The 17223-nt window shown below is 40.3% G+C and overlaps 2 protein-coding genes across 9 annotated transcripts; one reads left to right on the plus strand and one right to left on the minus strand.

Annotated features, from left to right (window-relative positions):
• The first annotated feature begins 1972 nt into the window (after positions 1-1972).
• On the plus strand, positions 1973-11233 carry LOC110492179 (high mobility group protein HMG-I/HMG-Y). 6 transcript variants are annotated; one of them, XR_016487345.1, is made up of 6 exons: positions 1977-2125; positions 3242-3354; positions 4607-4687; positions 6895-6951; positions 7335-7500; positions 7688-10809. XR_016487345.1 is itself a non-coding variant. In XM_021566265.3 (5 exons), exons 2-5 carry the CDS (start codon positions 3256-3258, stop codon positions 9068-9070), a joined length of 297 nt encoding a protein of 98 aa, XP_021421940.1. In that variant the 5' UTR covers positions 1973-2350; positions 3242-3255; the 3' UTR covers positions 9071-11233. The 6 variants fall into 6 exon arrangements, 4 of the variants coding, with proteins under 4 accessions (XP_021421940.1, XP_021421939.1, XP_090059322.1 ...); XR_016487344.1 differs by having other exon boundaries at positions 1998-2350; positions 7688-8512; XM_021566265.3 differs by lacking the exon at positions 7335-7500 and having other exon boundaries at positions 1973-2350; positions 9011-11233.
• A 162-nt stretch (positions 11234-11395) lies between these two features.
• Positions 11396-17223, minus strand: LOC110492180 (small integral membrane protein 29). Of its 3 annotated transcripts, XM_090203194.1 has the most exons (7): positions 17135-17202; positions 15307-15466; positions 15097-15174; positions 14703-14985; positions 14550-14575; positions 14263-14368; positions 11396-13047 (listed from the first exon to the last, which is right to left on the minus strand). In XM_090203194.1, exons 4-7 carry the CDS (start codon positions 14808-14810, stop codon positions 12979-12981), a joined length of 309 nt encoding a protein of 102 aa, XP_090059320.1. In that variant the 5' UTR covers positions 14811-14985; positions 15097-15174; positions 15307-15466; positions 17135-17202; the 3' UTR covers positions 11396-12978. The 3 variants fall into 3 exon arrangements, with proteins under 3 accessions (XP_090059320.1, XP_021421941.1, XP_021421944.1); XM_021566266.3 differs by lacking the exon at positions 15307-15466 and having other exon boundaries at positions 17135-17223; XM_021566269.3 differs by lacking the exons at positions 15097-15174; positions 15307-15466 and having other exon boundaries at positions 17135-17220.

Here is a 17223-nt window from a genome sequence, read left to right on the forward strand (position 1 = left end):
GAGTTTTTCTTTATTTTGACTATTTTCTACATTGTAGAATAATTGTCACGCCCTGACCATAGAGAGCTATTGTTTCTCTATGGTGAAGTAGGTCAGGGCGTGACTGGGGGTGATCTAGTTTATTTATTTATATGTGGGGTTCTAAGTTTATTTTCTATGTTGGTGATTTGTATGATTCCCAATTAGAGGCAGCTGGTAATGGTTGTCTCTAATTGGGGATCATATTTAAGTAGCTGTTTTTCCCACCTGTGTTTGTGGGATATTGTTTTGTATTGGTACATGTGCACCACTTAGTCACGTTTCGGTCTTTCTTTATTGTTTTGCTTAAGTTTCACTTAATAATAAAGATATGGAACTCAACCTCCGCTGCTGCGCCTTGGTCCGTCTCTACACACGGTCGTGACAATAATAGTGAAAACATCTCGACTAACCCGTACCACCACACATTTACTCGGTACTGGGCCCCCTGTATATAGCCTCGTTCTTGTTATGTAATTCTACTATGTTACTTTTTTATTTTTACTTAATTTAGTAAATATTCTCTTAACTCTTTCTTGAACTGCACTGTTGGTTAGGCTTGTAAGTAAGCATTTCACAGTAAGGTCTATTTGTCTTATGTGACATAACATTTGATTCGATTTTTGATCAAAACTATGAAGTAACACATGGAATTATGTAGAGAAACGACAGTCCTTGTAATGTGTGTGTGTTGGTGGCAGGAAAGTCAGGCGCTGGAGAATCGAACTTGGTATAAATGGAGTAGTTTAATAGCCCTTAACAAAACTCCAAAACCAAAGTACATAATAAATAAAAGTGGGTACAAGAACCCGTCGCGCACCAATACATAAATCACGAACATACAAAGCAAACAATCTCTGACAAGGACATGGTGGGAAACAGAGGGTTAAATACACAACATGTAATTGATGGGATTGAAACCAGGTGTGAAGGAAGACAAGACAAAACCAATGGAAAATGAAAAATGGATCAGTGATGGCTAGAAGATTGGTGACGTCGACCGCCGAACACCGCTCGAACAAGGAGAGGGACCGACTTCGGCGGAAGTCGTGACAGTCCTTCATTACTTGAAGGTCATTCAATCCGAACTGGTAACTCTAATGAATTTATCCTCTGCAGAAAAGTAACTCTGGGTTTTCCTTTCCTGTGGCAGGCCTCATGAGTGCCAGTTTCATCACAGCGCTTGATGGTTTTTGCAACTGCACTTGAAGAAACTGTCAAAGTTCTTGAAATGTTCCGTATTGACTGACCTTCATGTCTTAAAGTAATGATGGACTGTCATTTCTCTTTGCTTATTTGAGCTGTTCTTGAAATAATATGAACTTGGTCTTTTACCAAATAGGGCTATCTTTTGTATACCACTCGTACCTTGTCACAACACAACTGATTGGCTCAAACACATTAAGAAGGAAAGAAATTCCACAAATTAACTTTAAAAAAAAGGCACACCTGTTAATTGAAAGGCATTCCAGGTGACTACCTCATGAAGCTGGTTGAGAGAATGCCAAGAGTGTGCAAAGCTGTCATCAAGGCAACGGGTGGCTACTTTGATGAATCTCAAATATAAAATAATTTTTTATATGTTTAACACTTTTTTGGTTACTACATGATTCCATGTGTTTTTTCATAGTTTTGGTGTCTTCACTCTGATTCTACAATGTAGAAAATAGTAAAATAAAGTAAAACCCGGGAATTAGTAGGTGTGTCCAAACGTTTGACCAGTACTGTTTGTAGTCATCTTGGAATTACTTTCTATGAAATAAACATCACATAAAAAAAAATATGAGTTGAAGGTACATAAACCTAGGGAAATATTTAATAATTTTATATTGCTGGGGTAGTATTTTGTATCTCAGTTGTTAGAGCATGGCGCTTGTAAAGCCAGGGTAGTGGGTTCGATTCCAGGTCCCACCTGGGGTTGGGGGTGGATGACGGGTGTTGGGGTGGCCCACTTATCATATCTCCGCCCTCAATGTTATAGCTACTGTGAGGACGCCTCTTTAAATTGCCCAAAACTCCTTGAGGCTGGCGCATTTTCTTTATCTTGAAGAGAGACAGACAGCTATTTTTAGCACGCTTTGGATCGGCAGCTTACATTTTAAATCAGGTAAATAAAAAATTCTACAATATGTTTTACTTCTAGTCTAGGGGCTCTATTCTATAGTCTGCTTCTCTAGTTGCTGTGCTGCACAGACTGGAATTTAAGGGGCGGGCGTTGTGTAGCCTCTGTCGAATATATAACAAGAGCTTTAGTTAAAGGATTCAACCGGTAAAACAAGCGACTGGTTTGTGCGGGAATTCGTTCGAGGGCCATAATCTTCAAGGGATCAAGGTAGGAGTAATCCAAACCATTGCGGTGAACACAAAACTGACCTTGCATACGGTCACGCCTGCGTGTTATTTTGACATATAATTCGATAGGCTGATAGGCGTGAATGTTGTAAATGTTATTTGATAACGTCGGTGTGCTGATGTTTGTACTCATACAACGATATTCCATACAGTCTATGCCGACTGAATTTCGAGAGACGGTCTACCTCGTTTATTCTCTTTTTGTTTTCATTTGCCTATTCTACGCACTGAATCTACTGGGTATCCGTAGCGACTGGGCTTTAAACATTGCTGAGCTGTTGCAGCCTACACCAAGCCAGGACATTTCACTACTTGCTTGGTATACACTCCGTTGCGCGCGGAATCCTGCTGTATGTAGGCTATACCAGGGTTTCCCAAACTCGGTCCTGGGCCCCCCCTGGGTGCACGTTTTGTTAATGCCCTGGCACAACTGATTCAAATAACTAGCTCATTATCAAGCTTTGATTGTTTTTAATCTGCTGTGTAGTCCTATGGCTAACGTGCACCCAGGGTGGGGGGCCCCAGGACCGAGTTTGGGAAACCCTGGGCAATACAATCGGTTCACACAAGCTGGTTGACTGGCATACACCGTTTATGTATCAGTAGCATATACCGCTAATGGAGCACAAATGAGACACAAACAAACAGTGCTGCAAATACATTGGGATAAGTCAAATGCAATATACATTATTATGGCACTGTACCTACTATGTAATTACGCTGTAATAAGACTGCTAATGTAATAACAAAAAATGAGTCAGTATTGTTGTTTTGGAGATTTCTTAGTATCATACTGTGGTATATGTTATTTACACGAATTTGTGAAAATCGGCCCTATTATTAAAACGTTATTTTCCTTTTTTAATCTCAGGATTACAAATCAACATGAGTGACAAGGGTACCATCTCACCAAAAGAGGAGGGGGCAGAGAAGAGGGGACGTGGAAGACCAAGGAAACAGCCACAGGTGAAAAGTGGTTCTGATGTAAGTAGCTTTATAAAACAACACCACCTTTCTTCTGTATGATAGATCATGTGTGACCAGGAAACACTGCCCGACTTGGTTATGGCTCCCGGGCCTGGTTATGCCCACAACAACTAGGGCACAGAGTTTTCCTGGTTAAGTTAACTGGTCAACCAAAACCTGATCCTGCAGCAGGTTTCAGAACCCATCGCAAAGCAGTAGCGTTGCCTGTCAGAGGTGTCTTATTCCTATGTAGTTTCACCATGGAGAACTCCTGACTCCATTGTGTCATTTCTCTTGATGTGACTTAGTGTAAAGAGTCATTGGATAGGTCTCTCTTTTTACCTTCCCCACCCCCTCCTCACCAGCCCTGGCTGTGTGCATATGTAATGACGATCAACCGTTGGTCTGGCAGGCTGTCATTGATATGTAACCTGAACCCCTTAAACCAGTGGTAACCCACATACCCCACCTCTGCTTCTAACTGATTGGTTTATATAAGCGGAGTAAAAGCAATGATTGGTCCATGTTGCTGTCACTCTCCTGAGGGTGTTGTTGGTATTGGATTGCGTTGTTGCTAGTAGCTGCTGCTGTAAACAGACTGAGGAGGTAATAAAAACCTGCACCTCCATAATATACAGCCAAATGCATTAATCATGTTTATTTGTGTTTGCTGTTGAACTACCACCATCCCTGTTGAGTGATCATGTTAGCATTTTTGTTACATTGAATGTATTGTTTTGGGCAAATGAGTTTTGCAATTGATGCAACAGTTAAATCTGCCCTAGAAGTCTATTCTGAACACAGGTCTGCACAGTGGTATATTATCTTTGTGTTATACAATACCAATACTTCCTACATACCTCTTATTCACAACTACTATATTTTTGGTCTGATCTAAACCACTGTCATCTAAACCACTGTCAGCTTGTTACAGTTAATGGAACTTGGCAATGTGGCTGTGACCACCTGTTAGTCTTAAAGTAGCAACAGGTGTCAGTTGCACTGACCTTGAACAGTGCACTCTTAGTGTCATGAATAACAAAGTATTCCATGTAAGAAGCTGCGTGTCGTATCACATCATACATGGAATTAGACTAAGTTGTTTGCCCTCCATAAAAAGACACTTCCTTCATCATTACGTCCATAGTGTATAGTGTCAAACCTTCGGGTGCAACAACTATAAAACCACCATTTTATGCGTTGGCATCTTTGACTGTTCAAATGTAACGCTGTGCTGTCCACCTAACCATTTCCCATATTTTTCTTTCAGGAGCCCAGTGGGTCCCCTACTCCAAAGAGGCCCAGGGGAAGGCCAAAGGGTAGCAAGAACAAGACTGCCACCAAGGGCAAGGTAAGGCAATATGTTAGCCCTATTTTACTCAACCGAATGAATTTACCCTGCTAGACTGTCAACTAGGCTTGGCAGCCACCTTTCAGTCGTCCTGCAAAAACCACATTAGACATTTGATCGTGCAGGCCACTGTTGACCATAGATTACCATTAGGGTCAGATGGAACAGCTGTCACCAGCTCCTATAGTTTTAGTTGTCCCTATGGTTTTAACTTGATACTACCCTTAGTTTTCAACCTCATCCTTGTAGTCAAGTACTAAGAAATAATCATGTAGCCATGACTCTTGATTATCTTTAAGGATCACAGTGGTAGTTAATCTAATAGGTGTAAAGTATTTTGGGGTATCTGTACTTTACTATTTCAATTTTTTGACACCTTTTACATTTATTCCACTACATTCCTAAAGAAAATCATGTACTTTTTACTCCATACATTTTCCCTGACACCCAAAAGTACTCATTACATTTTGAATGCTTAGCAGGACAGGAAAATTGTCCAATTCATACACTTATCAAGAGAACATCCCTGGTCATCCCGACTGCCTCTGATCTGGCGGACACACTAAACACAAATTCTTTGTTTGTAAATTATGTCTTAAGTGTTGGAGAGTGCCCCGGCTATCAGTAAAAAATAACAAATAAAATTATTTGTATTTGCTTAATATAAGGAATTTTAAATTATTTATACTTTTACTTTTGATACTTAAGTATATTTTAACAATTACATTTACTTTTGATATTTAAAACAAAATACTTTTAGACTTTTCAAGTAGTATTTTACCAGATTACTTTTACTTGAGGCATTTTCTATTAAGGCATCTTTACTTTTATTCAAATATGAAAATTGGGTACTTTTTCCACCACTGTCTCACCTCCTCCTGTTCAAAGGATGTCCTGTTAAGTATGATTTATAGGTTAACTGTAATTATTTTGGCCCTTTTCACCTCAAGTCTAAAAAATAGCAGCGCCAGAGCTTCCATTTGTAAGATCTTGGGTTTACTGGCTGCTTAAAGAGACGCCCATTTTTTTCGGTTAATTCCCCCTGACTTCCTGTCCTCCAGCTTCCTGTAGCTTGTCATGCACAGTGTGGTGCAGGTGCAGAGGCCGCAAGCTGACATTACCCCCCAACACACAGCCCTAGTTCTTTTCTCCCTCGCATCACCATAGCAACAGACAAGTTCTATCCCTCGCCCCAACCCCCACGCTCCTCTAGGCGCTGTGTGTGTGTGTAGGAAAAGGATATAAGTGTGTATATATGCATGTGTGTTTATGTGCAAGCATGGTTGGGGAGTAATTGTTTACATGTAATCTGATTTACAAAAATATGGTAACTGTTACCAACTGTAAGCATTACCAGCAAAAATATTACTTTTGAAAAACGACATTACTTCTTGGATTACTTTTAAATTCAGAAAAGATGTTTGCAAAGAAAAATACACCTTTCTGTTTTCTCAATGACATTCAATTCAGCATTGAACAAATGTTTACATTTTTAACACGTTTAGAAAGGAACCAAAATGTTTTTTGCAACATTCACTCAATGCACCCAAGGTTTTAACAAAGTGCAGGACAAGCCATTCCATCAGAACATGTTATTGGACAGCTAGATATAACTAGTTACATTTAGGAAGCTAATAGATTGCATTTAGTTAAAAGATGAGACATAATAAAGAAACCGTTCTGTTTTCTCAATGACATTCAATTCAGCATTGAAAAAAGGTTATCATTTTCCCACGTGAGCGAGTCTGACCATAAGTCAGGAACCACTATGATGACACACCAAATGCGTTTGATGGATCCCTTTTGTCTTCTAAAGCCTCTTAAGGTGAAAGTATTCTAAAAGTAACAAAGTATGGATTTAGGTAATCAAAAAGTTACATTGCCGATTGCAATTATGGATATGTAACTGTAACAGATTACATTTAGAAACTAACCTACCCAACCCTGTGTGCAAGGATGGATCTGAAGTGGGCTCGTTTCTTCTTGCCCAATTTCACCAGCTGTCTCTGAGCCCCAGACCAGGTGGCCAGCGAGCTGGAGTGCCCTGTGTGCAGTTCCTGTCAGATTCCCGAGATAATAGCCAATGAACCCAATGCCCTCAAACCATCTGCTTCCTAATATGAGTATTAGTGCCCTCTAGTGACAGTAGATTAGCAGGTTTCTGTGCAGTTAGATTAATTGTTAGTTTTTCTTCCCTCATTTTACAGAAGGCACCAGCAGCCTCAACTGCAGGGATGAAACGCAGGGGAAGACCCAAGAAAGAGGTAAGAGTAGCTCTTATTATCATAGGTGTTAATATTATCTTTAACTAATCCCCCCTTGACTCTGACTCACTCTTAAATTGTCACTGTTTGGTTCCCCTTCACATGCTCACTGCTGTTAGAAATCCCAAAGGTCTTAAGTTAGCATGCTTACAGCGAAATTTGGCTTGTTCGTAGAAACAAAAAGACGTAAACAAACAAGCAAACTCGTCGTCCCAGGCGAACTTCAACCCCAGCACCCCCTGTGATTGGTTGAATAAAGTTGTGGGAAGGTTTCCAGTGGCTTCTGCGTATCTTCCACTGCTCTTCCACCATAAAAAAAACATGGAAACCATTGTGTGCAAATTAAAACGTTCAACTTAACCTTTTCTGTTTGCAACAACCAGCTACCAGGTGTGAAGTCAACTACACCTGGAGTCTGTCGCGTCCTCTTTGAAACAACGCACATTCCAGGTGGCACTGATAGCTCCGAATAAGGAATTGGCAAATTTTGGCCTAAAAACTGACCCGTGGGACTCGTCTTCACACGATTCTGAAGACAGCTGGGACGAGGTAAGCAATGATTGTTAATAATCTAGTTTTGCTTGTAGTTGAGCTTTGCGTTCAGGAGAATGTGTTCATTAGGTGTTTTGTGCTATTGAATTTGTTGTTGATGAAACTTGTAACCCTTAGCTGTACATAACTGTACCTAGCTATACTTTCATGATGACTCATGTCTTTTTCTTTATTTATCTTTAAGGGAGAACAAACCCCAGAGGAGACCTCGGACTCTGAGGGCCCTTATGTGCGCCGTCTTTCCATTGTCAAAATGTATTCATTGTATTTACAACAGGGTGAAAAGATTGAGCAGGCAAGAGGGAGGCTAGGGAATAGTTTGCATGCAAGCTGTATGCTGGAAGCTATGGTTACATTTGAGGCCAGTTATCCGCCAGATCTATACAAATGTTTTAAGTCTATATATCTCCCGGGCCTGATTGAGAGCCAGGAGAAAGAGCTCACGGAAGTCTTGGCAAGCAAGCCTGCACTGGACTGAGAGACGTATTAAAGGATGCTATGCATTTCTGTTTATGCTATGTTATAAAGCTATTGAGGAACTGTATTTGCCTTACAGACATGCTGTTTATTGATTCGATATTGCACTGGAGTGAACCACTGTTACTGATCGGAAACACAGACCCATTGGTCCGTATTGTATGTGCTTTGTATTATGTACATAGTATTTTATACATATTTACACATCCAATCTTCTGTTTTTTTTAATTACTATTGATTTCTGCACAAGTGTATGCTGAGTTCATTGTCTTGAGTGAGTCTTTGAAACCGACAAGGTATAGTTGAAAATACATGTTTAAGTTAAATCTATTATATTACATTTTTTATGGGCTTAACCACAATTTCATACATCACTGTTGACATATTTCAATCTGTTCAAAACATGTCTAGAATAAAGGAATTGTTGCAAAATGATTTAAAAACCACAGTTTAATCCGGCACAAACCAACCAAACTTTGCCTCCACTGTAAGCATACTTGGGCCTTAAATAAAATAAGCGCGGTGTAGCCTACTCCCAGAAGCCTGTGTTGCATTGGTCACAGTGGGGAATGACCCATAGTTACCAACCTAACTGCGCTCTCTTTTTATGAATGAACTCTCCTGCACCAGAGTGGGAGGAGTTGGTGGGAGTTTGAGGTAGAGGATGCCTCACCGTGTGACTCACCACTCAGATGAGTCACTACAGATGGCCAAGTCCTCCCCTGGGGGCTCTAGGGACTTTCACGCTGGTTTTGTTTATCAGTGAGATGTGATCAACATGTACACTCCTTCTTCCACTTCAATACTCAGATGTTTCACTAGCAAGGCCACTGTACAAGTCCCTCCCAAATCCTAAAGACTCCCCATAGACACCATTGTTCATATTGCAAGGCAGTTATTGTAGTTGAAAGATTGATGCACTTCTGGTGACTTATATTTGATCAGATCCCCTTTTCTTACTGTGTTATATTTTTGGTGTGAACCAGTAGAAACATGGGTTGACTGTGGTCTGTGTTTGGTGTCTTTTCAGGAAAAGGAGGAACAGGCAACCCAGGAATCATCTGAAGAGGAGGGGGAGAAAGACCAGTAAACTTGCAACCCATGCTACCTCACTCAACATACTGACTCCCTGTCAACCAGAGCTAGGCTGAATCTCCAATACCGGTGCCACCCCAACCTCTTTTCTACAGTTCACTTTCTTGCCTTCTCGCTAGAGGGTCAACAACACACTTCATCCAACCTCTATTTGCAACTGCACTGGAAAACCAATGGATGTTTCTTAACAAGCATATCTATCAAAGAATCACAGTACAGGTGACGGACAACCGTTTCTCTATGTGTATGTCGTGGTATTGCAAGTCTTTTATACTGGACAAAAATGTGTTTGGATGAGTTTTTGGACGCGCTTCTTTCAAAAGACAGTGTATAGCACATTCTCTCGGCTTAGTGTTACTCATTTTTTCCCTAACACCGGTATGTTGAGCTGGTGGGTCATATAAACTTGTTTTCTATTGGACAAGAGGTGAATTTTGCCTATACTTGCTGTTTTTAAGTGTGAAGTGCTTAATCTATCCCTTACATCAATTTACCAGCGGAGAAGCTGATATGGAGAAAATACAGTATGATCATTAAATATATTATTATAGACATAATCTCTGTATTAGACCTCTCCCTGTTACTTCTTTTGATTGTGCAGAATTGTTCCTCCCCCTCCCATCCAAAATAAGCTGTCCCCTAACTAGCCTCTGATGTGGCTTGTGCTCGTCTCCCTATAGCCTCTTCGGGGCTACACTGGAAAAGGCTTGTGTTAACTAAAGTGTACTGTTACTAATCAAAGATTTGATCGGACTGATTGTGTTTTATCGTGTTCCTCTGGGTCATAACATGCCCTCAAATACCTGAGTAATTGTGCTGCTTTGATGTCTACAAAAACTTGTCATAATAATGTCATAATGGCTTAAGGATGGGTAGGGATTCATTGATTGGGGAGCTACATTCTCTCAACACTCCAGGAAACTTTTTTTGAACTCTGTGGCATCTGCTGTTCCTCTTAATGTGGTCCTCCCAGTCTACAGCATTTGTTGCAACCCATGGCCACTTGGTCAGCTCTAGGTGAACTGTGTAACAAACTGTTTGGCCAAACTAAGAGCTGGATTGTTACTGTTGTGGCACTGTTTTATCCAATGGGTCTGTATAATAGCTGATCATTCCATTTTCCCTCTCACTGCTTTAGAAGGCCTGTTGTGTGTCGTCATCACTTTGTACAGGATGTTGAAATATTCAGCTTTTTCTGTGAGGATAGTCAGTGTCTGCTGTCTACTCCAGAAAAACAATGTTGTTTTGTTTGTGTTTCTCAGTGTCAGGGATCTCAAGATCACAGTCCAGTTACTGGGTCTCTCCTCAAACCTATAAGCTGCTACAATCTCAGTTATAAAAACCCGGAAAACTGCAACGGGCCTGACAAGGCCCAGAATCTCATACCTCACTTGACGACAGCTTACTTTAAACTTTCCCATATTGCATTCTTCAACTGGTTTCAAATGTACAATGTAAACTCTGGCAAGTGTGTGAGAAATGTTTGTATTACGTGGTCTTTTTTTAATCTGACTGTTATTTGGTATTTTAAAGACTGCCTAGCCTAGCTACTAGTGAAGGTGTGCTCTCACACCCTCCTCTGCTCCTCTTTGTTTTTAAAGCGAGCGTACAGAGACGGGTCACAAAAATTTGTAAAGTCATGATCTCTCAGCTTTGCAAATTTGTGTTCGCTGACTGGTAGATTAGACGGTGTGTTTTATCTTTTTAATAAATCCTACTTCTGGTGCACTGAAATGTTTGCTTGATTCAGATTGTCATGTGTGTTTAGTGACAAAGACTGGGTGTTCTCTCCAGGTTATTCTGTTGTAGACCTCGGTGCGGCTTTGGCACCAGGCGCTTTTCCATGTATGCATTCCTCAATGGCACCCTATTCCCTTTTATAATGCACTACATTTGACCAGAGCCCTGGTCAAAAGTAGAGCACTATATAGTTAGTGCCATTTGGGATGCATGATGCTCATGTGGAACTCCGGTAATTACATATATCCATTCACAGCTGCAACTATTTTGACTATGTACCAACATCATCCATGTTATGTAATTCATTCAAGTTAATGAGATGGGATCATTCTTTTTAATATACAATGTCTATATTTCTATTGCGCACTATGACAATTTGTATCCAGAAAGGGTCAATAAATACAAGAATTTATACTTTTTTTTTGGTCATGCCTTGTCCTGCATCCTCTTAAGTCTTTTGAGAATAACTTAAGCCAGACTAATGTATACTCTAGACCTATTACACAGTTTATAATTAGCTTATCCCCGCCCTTTCAGTTTCTCCAATTGTTACTGATATCAAATGATTACAAAGACAGGATAGGAACTCCTTTCCATTTTATTTTTGCTTTACATCCAGACCATCTATAAAAAGTCCATATTCTCACTAAGATGCATACAAGTTTACTTCATGGACAGACAATTAGTGCTTCAATTGAAAAGCAACAAATATAAATCAGTCTTGAACAAGTGTGCAAAATCTTGATAAGTGATGTCAAAATTACATGTAGAATTTGTATTTTCATCAGTAGTCTATCCTGTATTTTCTTTTCAGAACACACTCCGCATTTTAAATCGAATGCATTATGTTTAATGTGCATGGGAATTAACTCCGACTTTATAAATAGTGGAGCGTAATACGTAGCTGTTAGCATTCAGGAAAAAGTCAATTATTCAAGTCAAAAGTCTAAATTCCACATTCAAATGAATGGAAATACATTATATATATTTCAGTTTAAATTATTGAGTGGACTCCTACATACATATACATGCGCTGATAAGATGATTGATTTCAAATGGGAGCCTTCATCTCTCATCCTGAATGACATTCACAAATGCAAGGAGGAAAGGTGGGTAACCTAGACTAGAGCACATTATACAAGGATGAATCACTGTTCACTCATTTCTTTAACGACACATGAGGTTTCCTGCATACAGTCAGGCCTATGACGTTCTTCTGCTAGAAGAACAATAATCCTGTTGCCCTGTCTTCCAGACAGGACATTTTTAGGGCAGTAGTCACAGCTAAATAATGGAGAGGAGTGGGTGGGGTAGGGGAGGCTGGTTCACTATCTACATTCATTGGCCATTGTGTGACATCCCAGATACAGCCAGAGGGTTCTCTCTCTCTCTGCACATCCTATTTCTGAATGTGATGTTTGAAACAACTCAAGTGAAACAAAAGAGAGAGAACAGGAAACAATCTTGCTCTCTCTTCACCACCGTTTTATCATCACACATCTGGATGATGACGAGAAGGAGGTATTACTTTGGTTGATTTGATAATGGTATTCACAGTGCAACAAACAAGGAAAATTGCAGGACTCAAATTGATTGACTGCACATCTGTGTAACTTATGACATTGAATAGTGAGGGACATAGTAACCTAATTTTACACCACCAAAACTAGTAGTACAACTGGAAGTATCCCACCCAAGGTCAAGGCTTTGCTAATCTCACTGGTATAGTACTACTTAAAACAGTAACAATGGACATTAAGGCAAATGTTTCAGTAACACCCACATAATCATACACACAAACACAGTTAAAAAAAATGAATAAATAGTCTCAAATAAATAATGTCCACTAGTAGTTAGCCAACGTGTCGTGGTTTAGGGTATGGCTTTCGTGAAAACGGGCATGGCTTCAGAGGTTCACATAATAACCAACCTCCCCTTAGCTTAGAGGCTGACACTGTACAAAGTAAATGCTCCAACAGAGATGGTGATGACTGATGGATGATAATGACAAAGATGATGATGCAAAGGTATGACAGGCTGTTCCCATTTATCATGCTTTTCCTAAAAAACCCTTTGTGTTTAATGATTGACAAATCTGGCATCTCAAGGGTTAACTCCACTGATCTGTAGGATGGCACAGATCGATGTCCTGCTCCAACACACTCATGCATGGGCATCTTTCATCAACAGGGGACGTTGCTGCTGGTAGGACCGTGCCCAGCCCTTCACCACCTGAAGATACATACAAAATTTTAGATCAACTCATCTTCCTCATTGCTGTTGTATTTGAAGTCAACGCCTTGTGCAAATATCTTGAGTGACTCACAAAGTGTGCCTAAAGCTGAATTGACTTACACCCATGTTGGAAACAACAGATCAAGCTCCAACAGATCCAGCTCAGAGTTTTTCCCCCACGTGGACGACACAGAGTTTATACCGCATGCAAATGTAAAGTGATAGCATGTCAGGTGACAAAATTGTCTAGAAGAATCAGATAGAAAGGCATCCAACACGCAGTCAGACTGCTCCGTACTCTAATTCACATATAAGCGAGGGTACTTAGTTGTACCGCCTCTCTGCAAAACAAACCTAGCTTTACAAGTTCTCAAATAAATGTCTACATTTGTTAATATCATCATTCATAAAATCTTCCTAAAACGCAGCAAAGATTATTCTACAGCTCTACTTTCTTGACTGATCTTTATTTTATTTTTTAAATTTACAAACAAAGATGAGCCACAAGTTGCTCCATTTGATACTACTACATCAAAGATACTGGCCAGCTGAGGGTTTTTTTTTTCTTTCTTTTTTATATCTCAGTGTTGTTTCCAATGGGAGCAAATTAAGCATAGTGGGCAGAACAAGCAAGGAGGTAGGCAGAGCCAAGCACGGGCTTGCAAGATCTTATTGGCCCTTTTTAGCATGCATTTCCATATTTCCATTAGGGAACGCCTTCTCTGTGAAGTGTGAATGTGCAATAACTCAAATTTGCCTTTGGACTCCTCCTAAACAATGCAAGTTCTTGAAACTTTGGCAAAGGGTCAAGTCTACAAAACTTAGTGCACGCTCTTCATAAAATATTGTCATTTTGGGAACAGAAAACTGTATTGATATCGAATGTTTCATCGATGAGAACATTTGCACAATGTCAGACAAATGTCATCTAGCGCCATCTTCTCACATTTCCCACCACTGGACTTTCTCTCATCACCATACTCAGTGGTGAGTAGAAGTTCTAAATGGATGCTTCAGATGTATACATCCTTTGAGACATCCATCTCCTTCCTCTATCTGTGACTACATCACGTAAAAAGGCCTATATTTATGCGTGGCCAATGTTGCCATCTAGTGTTTGTAATGGAATAAAAGTGCCACATAGGGAAGGATCCCAGATGTGACTGCAGCTTATCAATTGATTCATAGACAAAGACGAGGGTTAAATCATACCTTAGTATCTTCCTCTTTCCACAGCATTTCCTGTTCAACTTCATGTAATTCTTCTGAGGGGTCGTAGGTATAGACTGGAAGCAACTGGTGCCGGAGCCTGTCAATTCTAAAACACACAATAGAAAAGGAGTATACTGTGACATAGTGACCAATGTAAGAAGACACTTTTTGGACATTATTGCAGGAATTCTGGGTATTGTTCAAAAGGAGTTGGCCAATTTAATAAGCAACCATACACCTGCTGAGAGCAATAAAGAGAATAAAATGAATTAATAAAAGCAAGTTACCTTCTCTTCCGGCGCACATACATCACCTGCAATTAAAGAAAAAGTAGTTAAGCTGGTAAAAAATGCTTTTTTTTAAAGCTGTAGCTCATCAAAGTAGTAATTATTCACTGTATCGATGTAGGCCAACATGTGATGTCCCTGTTAGCCACTCACCACAGCTGCAGCTATCCCGATAAAGGTGATGAGGAAGAATGGTACCAACACGGAACTGACTGCCACATCCCCGTCTATGATGGCAGGGGGCTGAGTAGTGCTGTTCATTGCATATGTTTGGGTGGAGGGTGGGACAGGCAGCAAATCCCCAGTTGGAGGGAGAAGTTGGGCGGCAGCAGTCCTCTCCTCAACAAGTTAACTCCCAGTTGTTTTTGTCTCATCCTTGTTGTTCATGTGACTTCCACATGGTCTCTCTTCCTTCACAAATCAGTGTGAAATATGCCTGAGGGAGGCAAAAGACCAAAAGGTCACATGCTGGTAAGGCATATACAAAAGAGGAAAAAAGGCAGAGAAATCCTAATCCAGATTTTATATAGATCAGGGCTCAACATACAGGGCTGCCCGCTGGCCAAGGGAGGTTTTGGAAACCCTCCGGGCGAGTCAATCATCCACATCAGTGGCCCGCTTCAGCCTGTGGAAAAAATATTGTAATAATGCTATTTTTCAATCTAGGTTACTGTATAAAAAATGATAAAAAAAACAGGAATTCCTGAAGCTCTTAGTTTGTTATGTAGAGTAATAATCACACACGCCCATACACAACCTAGTTTGAGCAGGATAATCCGATGGGTAGCAAGAGCGCGCAGCTCTCAAATGGTTGTCACTTTGAGCAGCTCAAATCAAAGTTTATTGGTCAGGTACAGAGATGTTATAGCAGGTGCAGAAAAATGCTTGTGTTTCTAGCCCCAACAGTGCAGAAATACCTAGCAATACAAATAAATAAATACGCACATAATCCAGAAAATTGAGAAACATAATGAGCAAAGTCAGAGAACAGAAAATAAAAATATATAATGTATATAAATATAATGGTGTGAAAAGACAGTATGGACAGTATATGGATAGAAAAGGTGCGTACAGCAGTAGTTATATAGAATACAGTATATACACCTAAAGTTGGTAAAACAGTATGCAAACTTTATTAAAGTAACCAGTGTTCAATAACTATGTACACAGGGCAGTAAGGTGCAGGGTAAAGTATCGGGTGGTAGCCAGCTAGAATAGTGACTAAGGCTAGTGGTGACTGGAGATAAAAGCTGTTTCTCAGTCTCGCCTTCTAGATGGTACCAGAGTGAACAGGCCGTAGCTCGGATGGCTGTGGTCCTTGATGATCTTCTTGACCTTCCTGTGACACCGGGTGCTGTAACTGTCCTGGAGGGCAGGCAATGTGCCCCCGGCAATGCGTTGGGCTGTGGTTGCGGACAGTGCCGTTTCCGCACCAGGCATACAGCCCGACAGGATGCTCTCAATGGTGCATTGGTAGAAGTTTGTGAGGGTCTTAGAGGCCAAGCTCAGCTCAGCTCTATTTACTCTTAGATTTTAAAAAGCTAATTAGAGTCAAAGTAGACATCATACAAGACTACAAATCACTGCAAGCTCCTGCACGTCATCTCTTACAGAATTGCCCATTTAAAAGGAATTTAGCCAATTTATTCATTACTAAATTTAGCTAATATTAGATAGTTAATCCAGCGATTCTTACCTTTACCTCAATTCAGCAGTCTCGTCCAAATCATCATGGCATTTGTAGGTCTTTATGATTGCCACATTATCAGCTAATTATCATTTCATTTTTGGGGGGGTAAATACAGGTCAATATATTTGATAAGTCACCTTGCCCTAGAGAGATTTACACGGTTATCAAAACACCATGCCAGGGTAATCCTACACGAAACATAGCCCTTATTTTAGCCGTTTCTAAAATCCCCTATGGGAAGAATCCATTGTGGAAAAACGATTGGAACCATTTCCTTCTTTGACCGCTAGGTTGTATGGGTATTATGACTCGTTCTGTGGTACTCTATTTGGATATGCCCTACAATTCTATAGTCATGTGATCCACACAATGTCCATACGGGTGGATTTGGGTAAAATGCTGCTCATGTTGAGATCTGATTTCGTGAAATAACACTCATACAAATAATTTAAAGATTCAGATAAGAATAATTGAATGAATCTGCGCAGCGCCCAGGGCGACGCACGTGAACAAGCAAAAAAGCTGCTGCTGGCCACCACCACAGCACGAGTCACGACACCGGGTTGTGTGATGGCTTTCTAACTACTAGCCACTACTACTAATCCGATGTTAGCTAGCCTATTATCTTTATTTCTTGGTTCGTTAAAGTTGTTATGCAAGCAATGTCAAACATCGTGCGTTTAGCTTACTAAATTGAGCAGCTCTACCGAGCTAGCTGTCGCATAACAATCTGACAGCACAGCTTATTGGCTGGCGCAGCTCAAGTTATTTTTACATTTGGCTTAAAAATTGCAAGTGTTTTAGAAGAGTATCACTTGCGGATAACCACATTGCTAGCTCTAAATTATGTGTCCAATTTACCATGATTAGAAAAGTAGTTATAATGAACACTCACCGAATGTTTTTGCTCCTCTGTCACTGTGAAGCTAACCAGGAAGAAAACAAAATAGCACTTTGATTGACAAGCCAACCCATGAATGCAAG

This window comes from Oncorhynchus mykiss, chromosome 16, assembly GCF_057628025.1.
Source record: "Oncorhynchus mykiss isolate SJ-2025 chromosome 16, ASM5762802v1, whole genome shotgun sequence".
Lineage (NCBI taxonomy): Eukaryota > Metazoa > Chordata > Actinopteri > Salmoniformes > Salmonidae > Oncorhynchus > Oncorhynchus mykiss.

Excerpts from the sequence above, each read along its gene's own strand:
- LOC110492179 (XM_090203196.1), top strand. The coding sequence starts at position 3,256 with ATGAGTGACAAGGGTACCATCTCACCAAAAGAGGAGGGGGCAGAGAAG. Across the intron at positions 3,355-4,606 it reads AGGTGAAAAGTGGTTCTGAT|GAGCCCAGTGGGTCCCCTAC; the intron begins GTAAGTAGCTTT and ends TTTTTCTTTCAG. Across the intron at positions 6,952-7,334 it reads GGGGAAGACCCAAGAAAGAG|CTACCAGGTGTGAAGTCAAC; the intron begins GTAAGAGTAGCT and ends TGCAACAACCAG.
- LOC110492180 (XM_021566266.3), bottom strand. The coding sequence starts at position 14,810 with ATGAACAGCACTACTCAGCCCCCTGCCATCATAGACGGGGATGTGGCA. Across the intron at positions 14,369-14,549 it reads TATGTGCGCCGGAAGAGAAG|AATTGACAGGCTCCGGCACC; the intron begins GTAACTTGCTTT and ends TGTGTGTTTTAG. Across the intron at positions 13,048-14,262 it reads GGAAAGAGGAAGATACTAAG|GTGGTGAAGGGCTGGGCACG; the intron begins GTATGATTTAAC and ends ATGTATCTTCAG.